Raw genomic sequence first — 24,450 nt, forward strand, 5'->3', positions numbered from 1 at the left:
GTTTTCTGAATTAGGGTTCCCATCTCCCTCTCTCGCGTGTGATCGAGTGAGAAGAACCACAAGACCCAATCACTTTGGCCATAATCAATGGATTCAAGTGCAGGTACGCTCGCCACTTTCTTTGTTCCTAGCAATCTCCAGCAAGAAGATCCAGGGTTATAAATTAGGGTTTATACCCATTAGATCCATCAAGTGGTACCAGAGCCATCTTGTTTTGGAATTGTTTAGGATTTATTATAATTAAATCTTGAATTTATTGATTTTATTATGCATGCTTTTCGATTGAGGTTTTTCATGCTAATATGATGATGGTTATATATACATATATTGGTATGTATTACGTAATTGTTATATTACACTGAAAGAAATATTTTGAAAGTCGTGCCATGGTTTTTTTCAATAGATTGGAAATTATATATATAGATGATATAATAATTATTTAATTAATATATATATATATATATATTGATCCAGTTTTGGAAACCGTAGGTGCTGTAGGTTTCTCAATTCTGAAAAACATAGATTGTTATTATATAAATATATATTTATTTATTTGGTTTTGAATGATTGGATTGGTTCTTCTCGAACTAAATTATTTGACTTATCCCTAGGGTGATGAGTGTGATGGATTTGATATTTCATATATATATATATACTAGATTTAATTTTTTTATACTGGAGAAATTATCAAGCCCTTGTGCTAATGCTTTTTCTATAAAAGATTTATTAATTATCATGTATCATGGATTTCAATACATGTTTATATTTACTTTTTAGTAAGTTAATTTTTCATTATCACCAAAGTCAAGGTGCAGGAGCACAATTAATAATTTATATTATTTAAATTTTACTTTGATTTTGATTAGGATAATATTTGGATTTTAGTTTAATTATTATGAATTTAATTTTTAATTCATAATTATAAGGTTGTTTTAATAATCATTAGGAAATAACAACTTAGAGTTGCTTTTATAGCTTTCTTGGGTATTTACTACAATTGGTAGAAACAGCATGTCACCAAAGTGACCTCTGTTGTGGAAACTTTTGTTTGTGAATAATCATGGTATTAGTGCATGCTTATGCTCATGCAGACAACATGTCGGCCCAAAGGAAGACTGTTGTCTGGCAGAGATTTGTTTGCACATGTGGTAATAAGTTGTTTATAGTTATTAAGTGTCTATTGTGAGTATTTAGTCGGCCCAAAGGAAGACTTCATACTTAACTAGATTTTTACTATAAAAACTTGATTATCGCAACAAGTTGATTACTAGTGAATTGAATCATGTCCAAAGACTAGGTTTACATGTCACAACAATTGACTTGAAGATGGGTGGTTGTTATTTATATGCTTGATTATTATATTTTTGGTTATTTAATTGTGAGTTGATTTTTGTTAATTGCTCTATGAACAGTTGATATCATGAGTGTTGGCAATGTGTCTGCTACACTCGCAGTGCTCCCGTGCTTAGCGGCACAAACTTTAAGACTTGGAAAAACAAGGTGACACTTGTTTTGGGATGTATGGATCTCAGACCATGCATTAAGAGAACCACGCCCCGCACCTCTTACGCATCAAAAGCTCTCTTGAGGATAGGGAGAGTTTTTGAGAGGTGGGAGAGGTCTAATCGCATTGGTTTGATGATCATAAAGAATACAATCCCGGAGACTTTTTCCTGGACACTATGTCCGAGAAAAATGATGTTAGGCACTTTCTCGACACCCTTTGAGGAACGCTTCGTAAGAAGTGATAAAGCTGAGATGAGTGCATGTCCTAAGGAAACTTGTCTCTATGCGTATAAGGGTGATGGGAACATACGTGAGTACGTTCTCGACATGTTTCATCTAGCTGGGAAATTGAAAGGCTTTAAAAATTGAATCTGCCGTAAGATGTTCTCGTGCATTTGGTTTTTGATTTCCTCCCTCCTCGATTTAGTCAGCTTTGAAGTGAGCTATAACCATCGGAAAGATAAGTGGACATTGAATGAGCTCATCTCACATTTGGTACATGAGGAAGATAGAACAAACAACATAAAGTCGAGAGTGCGATTTGGCATCTTCTAACTCAGAGCCCTCAAAAAGAAGAGGAAATACGATAAAGTGCATGCACCAAAAATCGTGTAAGAAGACCAAAAGGCCCTGAAAAAGAGCATAAAAGAATTGAAATGCTTCTTCCGCAAGAAGGCTTCTCATGTAAAGAAAGATCGCTTCTAAGTATCGCGCCTATGCCAGAAGAAAGGTATAGTTTTTGCTCAAGTTTAGTACCGAAGTTAATTTGGTTTCAGTTCCTAGATATACTTGGTGGTTGGATTCAGCTTCTACAACTCACATAAGTGTATCAATGGAGGGTTGCCTGAATTGCTGAACACCGAGTGATGGTGAAAGATACATCTATATGGGGACTGGAAAAGGCGTAAGTCGTAGGCGTAGGGACTTTTTAGATTGTTACTCGACATCGGTTTTTTTATTTAGAATTGAATAACACATTCATTGTACCGTCCCTTCGACGGAATTTAGTTTTCTATTTCAGCTTTTTAGACAAAGAAGGTTATTTTTTTGTTCATTTGGTAATAAAAAGATGTGTTCTTCATTTTAATTCGATGTTGGTTGGAAACCAAGACATTAAGTGAAAGTGATAATCTTTATTTGCTTGATATGGTTAATACAAACAATGAATCCCATAATACTCGAAAACTAAAGGAATAAAACGTAGATTACAAAAATGAAAAATTCCTACTCATTATGGCACAAGCGCTTGGGTCATATCTCCGAAAAAGAGAATTGATAGGCTTGTAAGAGATGGAATTATTGATGTAATTGACAAAACCAACAATAGTGTGTGCATTGAGTGCATTAAAGGAAAGACTACAAACAAAAAGGAAAGTGGGGGCCGAGAGAAGTAAAGAAGTCTTAGAACTTATACATACCGATATTTGTGGACCTTTCCCTCACGGCGTCTTGGAACGGTCAACGGTATTTCATTACGCTCATTGATGACTACCTCGCTATGGTTACCTCTACTTGTTACATGAGAAATCGAGGCCTTGGACTTTTTAAGTCATTTAAGGCGTGGTTGAAAAATCAATTGGGCAAGAATATAAAGGCCGCCGATCCGATCGTGGTGGTGAATACTACGGTAGGTACGATGGATCAGCGAGCAACGCTCGGGCCCTTTTGCTCAATACCCTAGAGGAGTGTGGAATCGCTCTCAATACACCATGCCAGTTGTCCTAGCATGAATGGTGTGGCAGAAAGGCGAAACATAACCCTTAAAGATATGGTAAGATGTATGATTACTCATACAACATTACCTAACTCTCTCTGGGGTGAAGCATTAAAGACCGCAGTCTATCTCCTAAATAGAGTTCCCACTAAGGCTACCGAGAAGACCCCTTTATGAATTATGGATCGGCAAGAAGCCTATCCTAAGGCATTTAAAAGTTTGGGGTTGTCCAGCTGAGGCAAGGCCTTATAGGCCTAATAAAAGAAAACTGGATGCAAGGACAATAAGTAGCTATTTTGTAGGGTACTCTGAAAAATCAAAAGGTTTTAAGTTTTATAATCCTACATCAAGAACCTTTTTTGAAACGGGAAATGCCCGGTTTTTTGAGGATGTTGAGGTTGGGGAGGAGAATCGAAGTGATGATTTTTGTCTTTGGGGAGGATTTGATACATCTTTCTCGTTGTTGCTAAGGATCACAGCAAGTTTCTTTTTCCCCGTTGTCATTCAAATGCAACATTCGCATACATGACGTAGATGATATTATTCCTACCCATCAAGAAGAGGGTACTCAACCAGTTATTGGTGAGGAACAAGACATTCAACCTCAAATTCAAGAAGAACCAGTGCCTCTAAGGAGGTCCACGAGAGCAAGGAGAAATCCAATTTCGGATGACTATTTGGTATTTCTCCATGAACATGAAGGATATATTGACTCAATGGAAAACGATCCAGTTACCTTTAGTGAGGCAATTAATGGCTCAAACTCTCATAAATGGATCGAAGCTATGGGTGAGGAAATCCAATCCATGAAGGACAATGACGTTTGGGACCTTATCCCATTGCCGGAAGGTGTGAAACCTATTGGATGTAAATGGGTCTTTAAGACCAAAAGGAATTCACAAGGCAATGTTGAAAGGTATAAGGCGCGTCTAGTTGCGAAAGGATTTACTCAGAGGGAGGGCATCGATTACAAAGAGACTTTTTCTCCTGTTTCTGCAAAAGACTCTTTTAGGACCATTATGGCACTTGTGGCATATTTGGATCTTGAGCTACATCAGATGGATGTAAAGACGGCTTTTCTTAATGGAGACATTGAGGAGACCATTTATATGATGCGACTCGGAGGGATTAGTCACTGGGAGACCAATCAAATGGTTTTGCAAACTTAAGAAATCTATATATCTATGGGCTTAAACAGGCTTCCCGACAATGGTATCAAAAAGTTCCATCATATTGTTCTCTCATTTGGCTTTTGAGGTGAACATCGCTGAGGATTGTGTGTATCACAAGTTCAAATGGGAGTAAGTACATATTTTTTTGATTCTATATGTTGATGATATTCTGCTTGCCAGCAGTGACAAAGGGATCCTTTGGGAAACTAAGAAATTTCTCTCTGAAAGTTTTGAGATGAAAGATCTTGGTGAAGCATCCTTTGTATTAGGGATCCAGATTCATCGTGATCGCTCACAAGGCTCCTTTGAGTTTATCTCGAAGAGCTATATTGAGAAAATACTGCAAAGGTTTGGCATGCAGAATTGTAAGCCTCATGACACCCCCGTGTCAAAGGGAGATAAATTTAGTTTAAGACAGTGTCCTAAGGAAGGAATTGAATCCGAATACATGCGTAACATTCCCCTATGCATCTCGCAGAGGGAAGTCTTATGTATGCACAAGTGTCTGCACTCGTCCCGACTCGGCATTTATAGTGGGAATGCTTGGAAGATATCAATGTAATCCGGTAGAGAACATTGGGTTGCAGTACCAAAAAGGGTCTTTAGATATCTTCGAAGACAAAGGATTACGCTACCACATACAAGAGGTTGGATAGGCTTGAGATCATTGGGTATTCCGACTCGACTTTTGTCGGATGCTTGGATAGTCGTAAGTCGACATCCGGGTTACATCTTCACTATGGTCGGTGGTGCTCGCTTTCATGGAGAAGTGCTAAGCAATCCTTGGTTGCTTCATCAACCATGGAGGCGTAATTCATCGCATGTTATGAGGCATCTAGTCATGCTATTTGGTCGCTAATTTCGCTAAAGGATTACGAGTTGTCGAAAGCATAAAGAGACCTTTGACGTTGTATTGTGATAATAGAGCAGCAGTTTTGTTCTCAAACAGCAACAGAAGTTCTTCTAGGTCTAAGCATATAGACATTAAGTTCTTAGCTGTTAAAGAAAGGGTTCAGAGTGGCTTTGTTAGTATTGAGCTTATAGGGACAAATTCCATGGTTGCGGATCCGCTTACAAAAGCATTGGCGCCTACAGTTTTCCATGAACATATTGCTAGCATGGGCGTCGTTAGTATGAATGCTTCTGATTAGTTGGAGTTTATTTTTCATAGCTTGATATTCATGTTGATGTCATGACACTTTTGATTAATTTTTATAAAGTTTATCATTTATTTTTGCTCTGAACTATGATCTCATAAAGACTTTAAAGTTGGACCAGTTGGAAATAGACAAGCGTAGATCACATTAGCTTGTAATTTCCATGCTACACATCCACACTTTATCTATGTCATTAGTTAAGTCGGTATGTGTGAGCATTGTGGGTTTAGTTGCATTGTACTCGGGCGACGATCGCCTCTATGTTCCATGTATAGATGAGGTCGATGGACTAGATTGATTTAGATAATTTTTTTCAGCTTGTAATTACATTTGGTTGTTGATAGTAATTTATACATAATTTTTGAATTCTCGAAGGTGCATGATTGTATGGTCCAAGTGGGAGATTGTTGGGTTGTGGACCACACAATATGTAGGGATATAAGGACTTATGTGCATAAGTTATGTAGACGTACACAACTAATGTTTATAATTGTGTATATCTTATTATATTCAAGTTTTGAATGGACCCAAATTGTGATCTGATTCAAGTTTGAATTTGGGTCCCTAATTATCTAATTTTAAATGTGTGGATATACATATTAATCATATGTTGTGTAGAATTCTCGGGGGTAAAATTGTCAAATCTATGATGGGCGACTTTGTAATTAGCCCCATAAAGAATTTTCTTATAAATAGGGTGTGGTCCCCGATCGAGCACGCAACGATTTCGAGATTCGTAATTAGGTTTTTCTCAATTAGGGTTCCCATCTCCCTCTCTCGCGGTGATCAGCTGAGAAGAACCACAAGACCCAATCACTTTCGTCATAATCAATGGATTCATGCAGTGCACGCTCCGCCACTTTCTTTGTTCCTAAGCAATCTCCAAGCAAGAAGATCCAGGGTTATAAATTAGGGTTTATACCCATTAGATCCATCACTTCTTCCAATCTTGAGATCTATACCGGTCTGCTCTACCGACCAAGAGGACTTAAATATCTGGTCTTTGGAAAAAAATGGAACTTTCTCTGTTAAACCTTTCTACAAGATGCTAATTGATGGAGGAGTTCAAAGCCCACTCTACTCTCAATTTTGGAAAGTTCACTCCCCAAGCGAAATTACACTTTTCTGCTAGCTCGTTTGAGAAGATAAAATTCTTACACTTACAAACCTTTCCGAAATTGGATGCAATCTTAACGCCACTGATACTTGTGTCCTCTGCCATAGAGCCTCAGAAATTGTGAATCACTTGTTTGTTGCTTGCAAATACACAGATCGATTGTGGAACTTTTTCATTCATGTTTTTGGCTCACACGGGAATCCTCCTATTTCTAGCTTATGGACATCTTGGTTATTGTCCTTAGAAGCTAGATTCCGGACATTGTGGGACCTTTGTGCTCGAGCCATTTTCTGGCACATTTGGCTAGAAAGAAATACGCGCATTTTTCATTTGAATGCTTTACCTCATTTTACTATTATCATCATAGTTGCTAACACGCTCCTTTCTTGGTTTTCTACAGTTTCTCAGATACCCCCGACGATTTAGAGCACAACTTGGATCAAGAGTGGTCCCCCTTTTCTTGCAGCTAAGACATGCCTGTGTCACCAGATAGTTGTCTTCGCCGATCTTGCTATCTTCTTTTCATGCCTCTCTGTTTTCTCCTATTTTTTTCCTTGAGTTTTCCTCACCTCTGGTGAGGATTCTGTGTTTCAGTCTGTGACTGTTTATTTTCATTATTAGCTATCTCTATTTATTGTACTCTTTTTACTCTCTGTTTTAATAAATTAGTGGTTCATCCACTTTATTAAAAAAATGAAAAAAAGCTTTGGTGATGGTGAACTCCATTTTGTAGTCCTTTTTTCCTCATTAATGTGCATTCTTCTTTCTTCTATCACTCTTTTTTTTTCTCTCTCTATTTTCTTTTTCTTCTTTTTTTTCCCTCAAATTTTATTTTATTTTTTTCTATTTTTTTTTCTATTAGGTTTCTTTCTTCTGGCTCTCGAGTTGATAGAGATCGGGGATTTTTTTTATTTTTTTATTTTTTATTTATAAAAATATGTATAAACAATAACAAGTTTTATATGTAAAAAATAGTTAAGATTTTTATATAAGATCATGATTATGTAAATAAGATAATTAATAAATGAGTATTTTAAGTATAATTTAAAAGAAATTAGCTGTTGGGTAAGAAAACAGTTGAGATTTTAAGATTGCATAAGATAATTAATAAATGAAAATGTTAAGTATATTTATTAAAAAAATGAATTTTTGGGTCAAAATCAAAGACCCTATGCCTAGACCTTTGGCCCCGTTTAAAATTCCAACCTCAATTGATAGATATTAATATTGTCATAAATATTATAAAGAAAAGTTTATAATATTATCCTAAATCAATCACATAAGTCTTATTTAAAAAATAAAAAATAAAAAATTTAAAATGGGATAAAATAACAATAAATATAAATTTTTAATATAAATTTAAAAAAACATAACATAAATTGTGAGGCTCTTAAAAATCATGGGCCTATATCTAGGATTGGTCCTAAGTATAATGGGTAAGATTAATAGGAAGATAAATAACTGACATATATAATATATTAGGGACACCTAAGAAATAATTATTGGGTAAATCATTTATTCTAAATGGCGCTAAAGTTAATTATTGAGACGCTATAAGCTTTAGTCAAATTCAAAGCTGGTGTTTCACAAGATAAGTGGTGAGATAATTGATAAAATTAAGCTTTCATTTAATTAAAGAGGTAAAGAATTTGACTAGTGCCAAATTTCAAGTTAAGGTGAATTAAAAGGTCTTTTCTCTTTAAAGAGTAATACTATATTTATTTAACCGATCGAATAACTTTCTCAAATTATGTGATATCTATGAGAGCTGCACACTCTCTCTCTCTCTAGTGAATGCCATATCACCCATGTAATGATCCCACGAGATATGAGCAGCTGCATTAGTCAGATTTTTGGTCAACTTCAACCTTTGCTTGAGTAATTGTATCTTCATCAATCCTTGCCTTGATTTATTCTACTAAAGCGATCCTATCACGCTTTGCGACTATTGTGATCGATATCCTTGTTGTCGCTTAAAAACATGGTTCTCTTAAAGCACTCAAGTTGGTGTGTCATCTCTCACAACATTTGCAACTAAGGAAAGTTCAACAAAAGAGGGCTATCGCACATTGGTTTTCACAACTATCAACCTCATATCCTTAGTAGAGTTAAAATTTGCTTGGGCTTGCTTGGGGTGAAGGGTTGTGGAGGGTTGGAGAAGGTTTTGGAGGTAAGGGTTATTTGAACCCTTATTTGGGGTGAAAGGGTTGGGGGATAAAAATAAGGGGGCGTTTGGATGCCCTCAATCATTACCCTGGAAAGAGAATCATTGATTACACATTCTCTTCCCCTTGTTTGGATATTTTTTTTTGCATGTAATGATTGAGGGCTAAGAGAAATCATTACCTCCCCTCAAGGCATAACTCATTCCCCCCATATTGGGGAAATGAAATGTAAAAATTATATTTTTGCCCATGAAAATTCCTTGTGTTCTTGTATGAAAAAAAACCTCCAAAGTGTGTTCAAGTTCTTCTTTGGCATTACTTACAAATTTATTTGTTAAAATGTTTAAAAAAAATAATTATAACAATTAACCATATAATTGCAATGATATTTAATTATTTTAAATAAATAATTACAAGAATGAAACCTCCACTGGCTTAAAAATAGAGAAATTTATATAATTTAATTATTAATTATATTAATAAAATAATTAATTACTTAAATAAAACTATAGTAATTATAAAATTTTATTTTATTAAATGTTTAAAACAATAATTGTAGCAATCAACATATAATTAAAATAATATTTAAATAATTTAAATAATTACTTACAAAAATAAGCATACATTGACAATTAAAAATAATTAATAAACTTATTAATTAATTTTTTATGAAGTCATTAATGATTAAAAAAATTTATGTGTCATTAAACATATATACATATATTTTTATTAAAAGAAGGGTATAAATGTAATTGACTCACATATCCCACACTTACTTTTTACATTCCAAATACATAAACCCTCCTAACTAAACACAGTTTTCATTACTATTCTTTCTCCATTACCCCATTCCCATTACCCTCTTCATTACCCCCATTCCTACCTCCATTCTTATTCCGTCATCCAAACACACCGTAAAGGTTTTGGAGGTAAATGGGGGGTTGAAAACACCCCATTTTACCTCCACTTCTCAACCCACTAAGGTTCATATTTTTTTTATAACGAAAATGCCCTTAGTAGAATAATAAAATGCCCTTAGTATTTTATTTTATTGTGATAAAACATTGTGTATGCTTATTTTGAATTATTCCGGTTTAACAATAAATAGTGCTTTTCTTAAAATTATTATTTTTAATTAAACAATAATAATTTTTTATTATTGAGTTGATATCTCAAAGGTATCCTATTTTAGTAATATTGTTTTATGTTTATTACTTTATGATAACAAATATTGGAAACACAAGACATATCAAGGATATTTTGGTAATATTAACACCAACCCTTACTTTCCTTTACCTCCAATCCAAATACAAAAAGTTAAATACCCTTCCCTTACTTTACTCTTGTCCCAAGCGTAATATAAGTTCAACCCTTACCTTCCCTTCTTTTACCTTACCTTATCTTACTTTATGAACATTCCCAAAACTCCATCCAAGCAAGGCTTAGAAACCTTCCACCCTTCTATTGATGAACCCAATCAATACTTGCATTATGTCAAAGAAAAAAATAATTGGAGCAAGGCTTAGAAACCTTCCACCCTTCTATTGATGAACCCAATCAATACTTGCATTATGTCAAAGAAAAAAAAATTGGAGTTGAGTGAGAATCAAATAGATAATGACTTGAGATGTAGAATTATTTGAAGTAAAATAATTTTTATTTATATATTTCTGCCCTTTTTAATTGAACTAGAAATTATTTGAAAATGACATTTTACTATAACTTATTTCTAATGTTGGATAGTGATATTAAAATGAAAAACGAAAAAAAAAAAAATCTTATCTTCCAAAAAAAAATATTTAAAAACTTTGGTCGGTTTTCAACCAGAGAGCATACTTTAGCCAATTGATTTTTTACATGGGCATATATGTGTAAATTTCTCCATGTTATTATAACTCTTTTTACACCTACCATTATAAAATAATTATCTTCCCATATTCACACACACACACCCCCATCCATTAAAGAGGTCTATCGTCACAAATGTTTGTGTAAATTTCTCAATTTTATTATGACTTTTTTTATACCCACCATTCTAAAGCCTAAAAATTTATCTCCTCATATTCACACATATTAAAAGAGGTCTGCCGTTATAGGGTTTCACTACCTCATTTTCAAAAGTTTACAAAAATATTACTTGAGATTTGCCAAAGTTGTGAACTTTTACCCGTTACTCTGCTACTCTGAGCGTTCCTTTTCTCTCCTCTGCTACTGTTTCCCTTTTCATCTCCCCCTCTTGCTATGGCAAGCGGGGGTCAGTTCCCTCGACCATCCCCCAATGCCCCACTCCCCCCTCTTGGGCTCAAATTGCCTCCAAACTCACCACTACTCAAGAGACTTCTCCCCTCCATAATCCTGCAATCCTTAATAAACTCAAAGAAACCACCTTATAATTCATTAAGCTTGATAGTGATACTCTGAATCGAGCTCGTCTTCGCTTCCAGCATTCTCTCTTCGGCAAATTCTTTGGAAAGCCTCCAATATTCGAACAAGTGAAGACCATCCTCTTGAAGAAATGGGAAAACATTGGAGAAATCTTTATCTCAAACCTTCCCTAACGGTTTTTATCCTTATCCGATGTTCTAATCAATGCATTTTCTGCGCCTTCTCTACGAAGGACCTTGGACCATCAATGGTATTATACTCCAATTGTCTCCTAGGGCGTCCAGTATTTGAACCTACCTTCACCAAGCTCACAACGGCTACAATATGGATCCAACTTCACAACTTACCCATTGAGTTCTAGAGTGGCGACACCCTTGAAACCATTACTTGCCACCTGGGAAAGCTTCTGAAAATTGATGACCTTACCCTTTCTCTAACCCGTACCAAGTATGCTAGAGTCTGTAATGAATTAGACCTCTCCAAAACTCTTTGTAAAGGCTTCTGGTTTGGAGATGACCTCCATCGTGTTTTCATTGTTGTCCAATATGAACGTCTTCCAACTTTTTGTTATTCCTGTGGAGTGATAGGGCATGGGTCCAATTCTTGCAGCCATGCTCCAGCAACCAGGAAAGCAAATGTCTGTCAGCCCCCTCGTTCTTAACGAGGGAAGGAGGTAAGGCAGGAGCTTTCTCTCATGGATGTTGGAGCCGGCGCAGGTGACTCTGTCTCCCCCCCCCCAGCTAGTGAAATCGGTGCTCCGTTGGTTTCTACAATCTCTAAGGCTGAAACGTATAATGGACCTTGGTTACTCATCTCTCACCTGCGAGGTCTTTCCCATTCCCACGGCGGAAGTGCTCGCACTCCCAGCGCGGTTGAGGGTTCGGCAGTCATTTCGAGAAGTGACGATCGGTCCTCCCAGGGCGTCTCTGGTCATAGCTTACATGGCGGGCTGCGAGGCAGTGCTAGTGGGCGGCACCACACTTCCTATGCCACTTTGTATGATAACCCGTGCCTGGAGGTCTCTGTTCCCTCTAACATCTATAACATTGCAGCCCCACCCGTTGCTCTGCCAAATGTGCCTGGGGACAGTGAGTTGTGCCATCCCAATGTACATTGGGACTCCACTTTGCATGCCCCTCGACGCGTCCTCTCATGTCATTTCCCACACTCCGTTGGAGAAATCCTCTCCTCCCATTCAACCCCTGCAACTCTATCACAAGACAAATGAACCGTTGGATCGTGAGGGCATCGATCCCCACCCCTATCCTTTTGTCTTCTATTGTTGAAAAACCCTTCTCTCAATACATGAAACCCTAATCCAGAACACTCTAAGCTTGTTGATCAGGTCATTGCTCTGCTCCGGGACGATGCTTACATGAGGGAGGATAGTGACCAAGATGATGAAGATTCGAGGATACGGGATGACCAAATATCTGAAGAGGAAGAACCTGACCCTAGATCAGTACCAGGAGGAAGCCCGGTGAGTTGCTCTTATTCGCAAGGGTTCTCTCCTAGACGTGGAATCCCAAAAGAAGGGACGTTTGGAGATGGGTGAAACAAGTCATTCCTGACTTTGTTTTCACTTTGTATCCTTTTTCAGGGAGTTCTATTTCTTTCTCTAATTTGTTTATGATGAGTGCTAAAAAGATTTGTTGCTGGAATTGTAGGGGTCTCTCTTCCCGGGAAACCCTTGCTCGCATCTTTCGTCTTATTCGTCAGAATGATCTTATTATTCTTTGTTTAGTGGAAACCAGAGCTAATTCTGCTCGCGTAGGTAAGTTCTGTTCTAAACTCTCTAAGCCTTGGGATTGGGCCTCCATCCTCACCGAGGGTTTCTCCGATGGCATCTTCGATCTGTTTGGAAGAAAGGTTTGGGCATGGTGTACGCTATTGCTTTCTCTCGATCGTCCTTCATCTAGTGATATCCTCTAGCTGTTTTTTTCTAGTATTATTATATCTGTTGTTTATAATTCTAGTCGTGTCTCTTCCCAATGTGTGGTTTGGAATGAGCTTTCTAAAATTTCGTCTTTTTCACCTCCCTTGGTTAATTATCGGTGATTTGAATTCTATTTTTGTTTCGAATGAGCATAAGGGTGGTCGCTTCTACTACTATTCCCTTAAAAGCTTCTTTTTCCGGGGTTTTTGTTGATTCTAATAATCTTTTTCGATCTTCATTTTTCCGGGTCTCCCTTCACGTGGTGTAATAACCAACGTGGTTTAGCTTGTCATTTGGGGCCCGTTTGGATCGCTGCATTGTAAACTTGGATTGGATTTCCCGTTTTAAAAAATTTTCTCTTTTTCACCTCTCCCGTAGTTTTTCGGACCACTCTCCTCTTGTCTTGTCGGTCTCTTTGCATGATACTACTAATCGATACTTGTTCAGATTTGAAAACTACTGGTTGGATTTTATTGGTTGTCATGATACTGTCAGAGAAGCTCTTCGGTCTCCTGCCCATGGTAACCCTCTTCATATTGTTATGCATTTACTCTCTTGTATTAGATTTAAGCTTAACTTATGGAAGTATAATGGTGTAAATTCTTTAGAGCATGCTCTTAAACAAACTGAAACAGATATTTCAATTTTAGAAAGTATGGATGATACTGTTGTTTCTCAAACTAATTTGTCGGTCCAGTATGCTAGACTTGCAGCTATTCAATGTAAAATCTATATTAAGTGGGCTCAGTATGCGCGCCTCCTGTGGGTTTGTGATGGTGATAAAAATACCAATTTCTATCACAAATCAGCCCGCATTCATGCCCATCACAACCTCATATCTCACGTTATGGACCCTTCAGGTAACAGTCATTCTGATCATTCTAGCATTGAGCACGCCTTCATGAATTTCTATTTTAATCTCTGGTCTAGTTCTAGACTCAATAATCATGATAATTTTAATGATATTCTCAATGCTTTGCCTAATGATCTTCCTAGTATTTCTTGTGATTTTGGGCTTCATCTTGTTCGGGAAGTCACTAAGGAAGAAATTTTCCTTGCACTTCTCGATCTTCCCACTGGTAAATCTCCAGGCCCGGATGGTTTCAATATTGAGTTTTATCATTTTTTCTGGGATGATATTGGTGATCATTTAGTCACTGCTATTAGATATTTTTTTCAAACTTCTCACCTCCCTTCTTCCTGGGGTAGAACTTATATCACTCTTGTCCCCAAAAAATCGAATCCCCGGTTGGTCTCGGATTATTGTCCCATTTTGTTGTGCAATGTCTGCTATAAGATTATCTCAAAACTCCTTTCGAATCGACTCAAGCCTGTTCTTCCTATGTTAGTAGGTAGAGAGCAAGCTTGTTTCATTTCGGAAAGAGGGGCTTTTGATAATGCTATAGTTGTTCAGGAAGTGTTCCATTCACTTGAGTTTGACCGTAATAGCCCCCCTAGGATGCTCATTAAACTTAATATTGAGAAAGCCTATGATACCCTGAACTGGAGTGCAATTCTTGCAACCCTTACCAAAATGAAATTCCCTGTTAAATGGATTTCCTGGATCCAAGCTACTCTTCTTTCTTCTTCTTTCTCTATTCTTGTTAATGGTATTCCCACTCCTTGGTTCCCCTCTTCTAAAGGTATTCGTCAGGGAGATCCTTTATCCTCTTACTTGTTCATCTTAGTTGCCCAAAACTTCTCGGCCATTATGAATCGAGTCCTTTCTACCAATATGATCCCTGGTTTTGATTGCAATCTGCACTCCAACTTTAATCATTTAATGTTTGCTGATGATATTATTCTGATTACTAAAGCTTCTAGATCTGCTGCTCGTAACATAAATTTCTGTTTATCCATTTACTCCCGTTTGACCGGCTAATGTCCCAATCATGCAAAAACTCAGATCTTTCTCCCCTCCTGGTTTAACAAAAGGGTTGCTCACAGTATTTGCTCAATCACTGGATTTTCCCAAGCTCAATTTCCACTCACTTATTTGGGAATCCTTATCTCTCCTAAATAACTTAGTGTTCTCTCTTTCAAACCTATGATTGATAAGATCAAAAATATGTGCACCCGTTGGAAAACTTATAAGCTATCCTCTGCTGCTAAATCAATCCTTATAAATTCCTCCATTCTTTCTATTCCAACCAATTATCTCTTCGCCTACCCTGTTCCCGACTCTGTTCTCCAGGAAATCACCAGGCTGGTCAGGGAATTTTTTGGGTTTAAAGGGAGTAATGGAAAGGGCATCCATGCAGTGAATTGGAGCTGTATCACTGATAATAAATCTGAGGGGGGCTTGGGTCACCGGAACCTTGCTTTGGCTAAGACTTCCCTTATGGCCAAGAATGTCTTCAAATATCTGAACTCGGATAATATCTTCTGGGTTGATATTGTTCATCATAAGTATGGTCGCTTAAATTTCTGGATTTATTCTATATCTGCCAATTGTTCTTGGATTTTCAGAGGTATTTGTCGCACTGCTAGTACATTAAAACAAAACTTTTGGATCAAATCTTTTAATCCTATTCAGACCTCTTTCTTGCTTGATCCTTGGTTATTTGAAATCCCTCTTGCCTTCAAGCCCACATTCTTAAATGTTAATGCTGATCTGAATGCTATTTGTTTTTCTGACTTTCTTGAAAATGGCTTGTGGAATCATAACATGCTTATTTTAACTTTTGGAGATCTTTTAGGTTCTTTGGTTCCTAATATTTGTGCTTATGATCATAAGAGTAACAATTTCTGGGTTTTGGCATCCTCATTCCTCAAATATGAAAATTTCTTCAGTTATTTATCATCATTTAAACCATAATTTTGACTTGAATATGGAGTGGTTAGGTTGGAATAAGCTGCGGAAGCTTTATGTTGCGCCGCGAGTCAAGCATTTTATTTGGCTTATGTTGCATGGTAGAATTTCAACTACTGATTTTCTTAATAGCATCAATCTTGGCCCCAGAACTTTATGTGTTTTTGCAACATTGAAAATGAATCCATTGAACACTTATTCCTTGACTGTCGTTGTGCCCAGCTGAGTCTGGAATATGTTAAATCATAATTTGGGCATAAATATTTCCTTCCCTGATATTATCTCTGCCGGATTCGGATCATCGACTACAATTTTTCAACTCATACTATCTCTGTCATTGCCGCCAGTATTTGGTATTTGTAAAAAGCTCGTTGTGATGGCATCTTTAACAATATAAATCCCAATTTCACTAACATTGCTACTAAAGTTGTTGCCCATGTTAAGGAATTTATGCAGGAGAATTCGTCTTTATTGGGTCGCAGGCTTCTCATCAGTAATTTCTCCCACGTCAACGGCCTCTTTCTCCTTTATGCTCATTGTTGGCTTGACAGCAACAAGATTGGTAAGTTGGGCTTTTTTATTTCAAACCTTGCTTATGTTATCTCTTGTGCAGGTTGTTGCACGTTCAATGCAGAGTCGCACTTTAAAGCTAGCATCAAAGCATTCAGCATTGCAATTCGAACTTCTATTGATAGGCAACTGGGTATTCGACGCATTCTTCATTGCAATCATGATCTCTCTCAAACTCTGAAGGATGGTCGTAACCTTGTTGCTTGGAGATTTGAGTAGGAAATTTCAGATATCACTCATCTCTTTCAAATCGCGGGCAATCCCACACTGATCGACATCCCTTCTAACTGGAACTATCCAGCTTCTGCTGGCAGCAACAACCACTCTCTTTGCCTATTTCTATCAGGTCGCGATTTACCTAGGTGGATCATAAAGATAATTTCTGAGCATGGTTTTATTTTCTAGCTTTCTGTTTTTTCCTCTCTAATTGTTTTGTTTGTTTCTGTTTTTCTTTTCTTTGTTTTGTAATCCTTGAATTCTTGTAAACTTTATTTTTATTTAATAAAATTAGTTCTTTGAACTATTTCCAAAAAAAAAATTAAAAAAATATTTGATTATTACAAATATGATAATTATAATATATATATATATATTTAAAAGCGGAGATTTCACTTTTTATGGTCTTTATATTTTCCCTTAGCGTATCTTATAAATATTTAACATGAATTTTTTTTTTTGAAAAAAATATAATTCATTTATAACGGTTTTTTTTTATTTGTTATTATCCAAAACCGTTGATGTAGATGTCACTTGCCACACATATTATAAAACAACAATTATTTATTATGTATTCTTATTGTTATAGGATGCTGGCAATTGGTTTTGTCATATTAATGGCCATATTGTTGAAGAAAATTCATTATTTTATATTCAAAAAATTATTTTGGTTTTTGGCTAATGTCCAGGGGGAAGGACAAAATCCAGAGGACAAAAGTATGAATTTGTAAAACATGATAGCATATAATCCACTTTTCAAAAATAAAACTAAATAAATATTTTTTAAAAAAAATAGATAAATTAGTAATTTATTAAAAAAAAATTGATACAAGGCTAATATAGAGGCGTTCGTTCAAATCCCATTTGAACATGGTGAATAGGGTCCTTTGTGGTAAACACAGACAATTGGTTCCCATGCATAGAGTGAGGGTGTGTAGTACATTCAACATATACCTCTTACGCCCATGACTCATAGTAATTTATTCTCTTAGTAAAAAAATTTAATATTATGATAAAAACAGACAAAAAAAAAAAAAATAACTACCTACTGTTTCATAATTTACTAGGAGAGAAAAAAATAGTATAAAAGATCTAAATGCTAGCAGCTGTGAAAATAAATATAAAAAAACTATCGTTATTATTATGCACATCTATAGCATATATAATTTATTTTCAGTATAATCATATATATGCTATAAATGTGAACAAAAATGCTGATAGTTATTTAGTTTAATATATGTAAAGTTAAATTTTTTAAAAGTATACGCAAACATACATTTAAAAACTTAAAAACTATTTAAATGTAAGAAAAACCCCAATTTTTATCTCCACTCCTTCAAATGCTAACTTCTCCAAATCCTTTCTCCAATTTTCTCTAATAATAATAATAATAATAATAATAATAATTAAAAAAATTATCCTTTTCTCCATAGTCCATACGGTTGCAATATTTAATTCTTGGTTTCCCTGTTTGTTGCCTATGTACTTTTATCTCAACCATAAAAATGCTTACAAATTTCAACTTGCAAAGAAGTTTCTTCTGCTACGGCCACTCTGGATAAACACAAAAGTGGGTCCCCCACACTCCACAATCCTTGCAAGCCACGACCAACTACAGATGAGAGACCTCATCTCCACAAAATCTCAACCATTTGATCATGATCGAACGGTTCATATCTCAAAGGCAAGCATTGGTCAACATCACCCAGTTCATGAAGTTTGGATGATCTTTTAGCACACATTCCTTCTAAGTAACCATGTTTGCCTTCTTTAATCCATCTCTTTTCTTGATCCAAATCTGCAAAACTTCTCTTCTTTTATTGTGAATTTTTAATATTCAGTTGATAAAAAGGTAGCACTTTTTTATTTCTATTGCAATTAAAGGTATTGGTTTCAGTTCTGAATTTATTTATTTTTCCATGGATTGCCATTTGCTTACGTTAATCTACAAACAATTTGCATTGAATTGATTGTATATAAACTTGCATTTGTAGATTCTTGGAAGTGAATGTATGCAGGGGAAGAACAATGAGGATTAATGCCTTGTTTTGTGCCATTTTCATGCTCTGTTTTTCATCATGTTATTGCTCTGCAAATTGGTTGAAAGCAAATCAGGCTGCTACACTTATTGTAGATGGTTCACCGACATCTCGGAAAATACCCGATACGATGTTCGGGATCTTTTTCGAGTGAATTTTTATCACTTGTATGTTGTCTTTCTACAGATTGTTATGAATGTATTGATACTATAATCCTTTCAAGAATTATGTTCCATAGCAATGGAATTGCATTTTTTTTTTTATAGGTTTTATTTGTGTTTGTCTATTCCTTCTAAAGAATGAACAAAGGTAATGTCTTGTGATATTGTTGTATAGGAGATCAATCATGCAGGAGCTGGTGGTCTATGGGCAGAGCTTGTAAGCAACAGAGGTGAGTTCAATGCCAAAATTTAATATCATCAATCATAATCCTTGGTTTGAATACAGGGCTGTCTTGTGTTTTGTATTTCACTGTATAAGTTTCTTTGAGTAAATTTTAGAATTTAATTGCAGGTTGACAAATTCATGTAAGTAGTAGCTAAACATTGTCTATATTTCTGCATTTAAAGGTTTTGAAGCTGGGGGATCGACCACTCCATCAAACATTGATCCTTGGTCGATAATAGGGAATGAAACAAACATAATTGTCGGAACCGATCGTACTTCTTGTTTCAGTCAGAATAAGGTCGCTCTTCGAATGGAAGTCCTGTGTGATATCGGTGGATCGATAACTTGTCCAACTGGTGGTGCTGGTATATATAACCCGGGTTATTGGGGCATGGTATGAACTCATAATTTTATAATGAGAAACCATCTGAATTTCATCATCAATTTGCTGCATACATTTCTGTTCAATATTGCAGAATATAGAACAAGGGAAAACATATAAATTGACAATGTATGTTAGATCAATGGATGCAGTGAACTTATCAGTTTCACTTACAAGTTCAGATGGATTGCAAAACCTGGCTACAGCTAACATTGTGTGGGTCTCTTTCATTCAATATAACAATTTGAAAAATTCTCAGATGAAATTGGAGAAATCTGATTTTAATTAGTTCTGCAGGACTGCTGCTTTGGACATGGCAAATTGGACAAAAGTAGAACTCCTGCTGGAAGCCGAAGGAACAAAATGTTAATTCAAGACTTCAGATTATAACTGCACAAAAAGGCATCATATGGTTAGATCCAAGTATCACTCATGCCATTAGATACGTACAAGGTAAAATTTAGAATTTAAAGTTTGAACAATAATTTCATCCATGTGTTTGATCAAGGACTTCATTGAAGTACCATCTTTTGAATCCTTGACTCTTTGTGTAAGAACTTCAAAAGCATATCTTTACTCATTACTAGTATAAGAGTACACTCTGTACGTCATTTTTCTCATTATTAGGATAAATTTGATTCGATGTTCAGATGGTTTAATATTTGTCATCTCTAGATTGATAATTAATTTTCTTTTTCCTTCAGGGGCATGGTTTTCGGGCAGGCCTTGTTTCCATGCTAACGGACCTTAAACCTAGGTTCATTAGATTTCAGGTTTATAATTATTTTCTTGCAGCCACTGCTTGTGCTTATAAATTTAGGAATAGCACGATATTAAATATATGACGCTTATTGATCAGGAAGTGACCATATAAATGGTTTATTTGTTCGTCTAATGTTTATTCATCTACTTCTATTGCTCTAAGTGGTTCTTATGTTGAAGGCGAATGGCTAAGGAATGCATTTCGATGGAGAGAAACTGTTGGTCCATGGGAAGAAAGGCCCGGCCATTTTGGCGATGTTTGGAAGTACTGGACTGATGATGGTCTCGGCTATTATGAGTTTCTTCAAGTATGTATTTTATGGTTTTACTTGATTCTAAGCTTCAGAGTAAGCAGCTAGGCACTTATAACTATTTTCTAATTGCAGCTTGCCGAAGACCTCGGTGCATCTCCAGTATGGGTAATTAATAATGGTAATCTTTATCAGCTCAGGAAATTAGCTGATTGTATGCCTAAAGTGGATCTCTTACACTTGACCATTTTATATTTCAGGAATCAGCCATAACGATCAAGTTGATACTTCTACTATCCCAGCATTTGTTCAGGTATGGTTAAACTCTTCTATTGAGCAATTACAAGTTATATACTTCTATGAACTAATATCACCTGGTTTGCTGTCATAAACCTTTTTTTCTACAGGATGCACTTGACAGCATCAATTTGCTAGAGAGGTGACCCTGACTCTAAGTGGGGCTCTGTTAGAGCATCAATGGGACATCCTGAACCCTTTGAATTGAAATATGTTGCACTAGGGAATCAAGATTGTTGGAAGAAAGAAAAATTATCGAGGTGACTCCTAATCAAATAGTTTAAAATATGCACTGCTGAAGAACTCATGTATGCTACAATATCCTGTTCAAATCATAAGTTCATGACTAGCAAAGAATTGCTGAACCGCATGATTTTTTTTTCACCAAGACATCAATAAATAGTCAGGAAAAACTCAGATCAATCTAATGCATTCCATGGCAGTGTTTTTGATAGGAACTACCTCAAATTCTACTATGCCATAAAAAGCTGCATATCCAGACATTCAACTTGTTTCCAATTGTGAGTGGTTCTGCTGTGCAGTTAGATCATCCTGCCGATCTCTATGATTTTTCATGGTACAAACATGCTCTTCTGAGACTTCGTTAACATTATTCCAACTGTGTATTTGGCTAACAATGATTTTTCATGGATAGCTTTATACTTCAGAGTAATGACATGTTCACAAGAGCCCATCAGTTCGATCGCATCACGGTCTTCAACAGGCCCTAAGGTTTGATGCCATTCACATATTAATAGGTCGAGTTTGCAGCAGCAAGATAATAATTAATCCTGCTCATCATGTCCTTGTTTATGATGAAAAAAACTATTTTTAAAACACAAATCATGCTTACTTTTCTAGGCATTTGTGAGTGAATATGCGACCACGGAAGCAATGTGGGCAAGAGAAACCTTTTTCTCTGCATTAGCTCAAGCCGGCTTCCTCATTGGATTAGAAATAAACAGGCAGGCTTTTCCATAACCCCTTCTTGGCTTTCTCATAGTTCTAGAATATAACATCATTTTCAGAGCATGCTTTGCAGGAAACTTGTCAATGCTGTCCACATTTAACAAAAACAAAACCTACAATCAGCAACATTGACCCTGATATTAAGCTCCACCTTAACTTGGCCATAATATGAATATTCCTCTAAGACTAGTCTTCACTATTTTATTATTGATAGATGGTACCTGTTTTCTGATATGAACTATAGTGACTCATGAGCTTCTTACTATGCAGTGATGTGGTTGAAATGGCAAGCAATGCACCACTTTTTGTCAACGGCAATGATCGCAGGTAAATGATTTATATTTAACACTGCTTTAGCAACTTGAATGTAAGAGTTATACTGGACTTTAAAATTTGTTATAACATTCAAACATTGAATTTCTGTGATGCGATGCCATTGCATTCCATATGAGCACCAATTCAATGCCTTGTGACTATTGGAATTTAAAATCAACACCATCACTCACATAGAGGCTACTAATATCATACAAATCTAATAGAAGATTTTCCAAATAAAGGTGGAGCCCAGATGCTATTGTATTCAACTCATGGCAAGAATATGGGAACCCCTACTTACTGGATGCAGCATTTCTTTTAAGGAATCAAGTGGTGCAATCTGCATCCTACCACGCTTAAAAACAAGCTCCCTCAAACTTGATTGCTTCTGCAATCACTTGGCAGAGTACAGAAGACACTAGCAGCTACCTGAAAATAAAGGTTTTCTAATTACATAACTTGGCCTTCGCATCTACTTTATCTAAAAATCTTAGCTTTATCATAATGCTTGTGCAAGTCAAGTCAACTTGGAATTTTATTTATTCAGATTGCCAATTTTGGGGGTGATAATGTGAATCTCAAGATCGCTGTTTCTGGTCTACAAAAATGTTGTCAACTCATCCAGATCAACAACTACTGTTCTTACTTCAAGAATTTGATGGATGAGAATTCTTTCAAGGAACCAAACAAGGTGTGCAATATACCTTACTTTACTGACATGGAAAAAAATTAAATCTGCATGATTCCATGCACTGTTAACATAACATCAAACTCTCATTTCATTTATACCCAAATATTTCCTGTCATATTACATAGCCATAATATTGTTACTTCATTTTCTAAAAAGATCATAGTTACATTATTTTTATTTTGCTTTGTATACTGTGAGGTGGCGCCCCTTCAAAAATATGCTCCAAAAATGCAGGAACAAATATGGATGTTGTGATTGTCCCGCATTCCTTAACATCATTTGATTTAGCACTTTCTCAAACAAATTACTGGTCTGCAATTTGAAAGATTTAAAAACAGAGGAAAAAGAGTGTGACTGAATAAGGATTGTTAGTAACTTGTAAACTATGGACTAATAACTTAGTTATCGCCATGTCAATCTTGTTCATCAAATGATTGTATTTAATTCGATACTATAATAACAACAAAACACAAAATATGCTTAGTTTTGCTCTATGAACCCTCACTTTGTGGAACTAGTATTCTTGCAAGTCATTTCAAAGTCCATTGTATTCAAGTAGCTATAGGAAACATAAATTTACCTAAACAAACACTGGTACTAATACATTACAGTTAGCTACAAATGAAAGCAGACAAGCAAACTGTAGGAATTGGCCTGCCAATGCTAACTTACAGAGACTATCAGGCTGTCCTCAATGGAGGAGAAACCAATATGACACCATCTCCTCTGACAAAAAGAAAAGGTACTGTTCGCCTTGTTGTCTGCAAAGTTGGCAGTGGCAACAGCATTATACACCACTCTTGCAATATTAAACACAAATTAAAGCTAGTTTATGTTAGTTACACTGAATTATTATATCATTCAAGTACAATGTTAATGAACATAAAAACATGCAAAATTTGGAACATTGAGCAGTGGAGAAAAAAAGTCATATGCATATGAGCAATAGTTTATTGATAGAGAAAATTATTAAATGGAAGTTAAAATCACTAACCCGAACAATCTCTTCATAAGTTTCATCATCAATTTCAACAGTTGTGATTATTTCTTCAACATCCCCAAGAATCATATTCAAATGCTGATCATAAGCCTAAAAACCATTAAAAACATTAGATAAATTTTTAAAAATTGAAATAAATGAGCCAAAAATACTGCTATTGTAAATAAGGGGTTAATGCGAAAAAAAAAAAAGAGGACAATTTGATCAAGAAATCAGAGGGAGAAAAAGAAAAAGAAAAAGTACTAAAATCACATGATAAGGGTTTGTGGAATCAAGAAGAAGCCAAGATGGATATATGGATTACATGGAGCTTGCCGCGGAGTTCACGATCGGAACGAAGCTTGACATATATGCGTTCGTCGAGACTGAGACGGATTAGATCCAAGGGCTCCTTCACAGTGCTCTCTTCCCTCCCGCTGCCATTGATCCTTCTTACTCTAGAGATCTCTCTCCCCTTCGGCTTCTTCTCCTCCACCAACTCTGAAGCTTAAGCAAAAACCCTAAATCTAAAAACTTTTTGAAAAACAAAGATGCGGTGCGTTTGAAAACGGAATATATAAAAAAATATATATATATATATATATATATATTAAATAATGGTTTTCAA

The 24,450-nt window shown here is 35.9% G+C and overlaps 1 protein-coding gene and 1 pseudogene across 1 annotated transcript in view; one reads left to right on the plus strand and one right to left on the minus strand.

The window, feature by feature from the left end:
• The first annotated feature begins 18,484 nt into the window (after positions 1-18,484).
• On the plus strand, positions 18,485-22,885 carry LOC120265255 (annotated as a pseudogene).
• A 184-nt stretch (positions 22,886-23,069) lies between these two features.
• The window catches only part of LOC120265256 (sm-like protein LSM3B), a 2,548-nt gene continuing 1,167 nt past the window's right edge, over positions 23,070-24,450 (minus strand). Inside the window, exons 2-5 of the mRNA XM_039273137.1 lie at positions 24,148-24,329; positions 23,838-23,933; positions 23,516-23,604; positions 23,070-23,155 (exon numbers count right to left, since the gene is read on the minus strand). Coding sequence (XP_039129071.1) covers positions 23,524-23,604; positions 23,838-23,933; positions 24,148-24,329 — 359 coding nt within the window. The 3' untranslated portion in view covers positions 23,070-23,155; positions 23,516-23,523. The remainder of the gene's footprint in view (positions 23,156-23,515; positions 23,605-23,837; positions 23,934-24,147; positions 24,330-24,450) is intronic.

This window comes from Dioscorea cayenensis, chromosome 7 (genome assembly GCF_009730915.1).
Source record: "Dioscorea cayenensis subsp. rotundata cultivar TDr96_F1 chromosome 7, TDr96_F1_v2_PseudoChromosome.rev07_lg8_w22 25.fasta, whole genome shotgun sequence".
NCBI classification, from domain to species: Eukaryota; Viridiplantae; Streptophyta; class Magnoliopsida; order Dioscoreales; family Dioscoreaceae; genus Dioscorea; species Dioscorea cayenensis.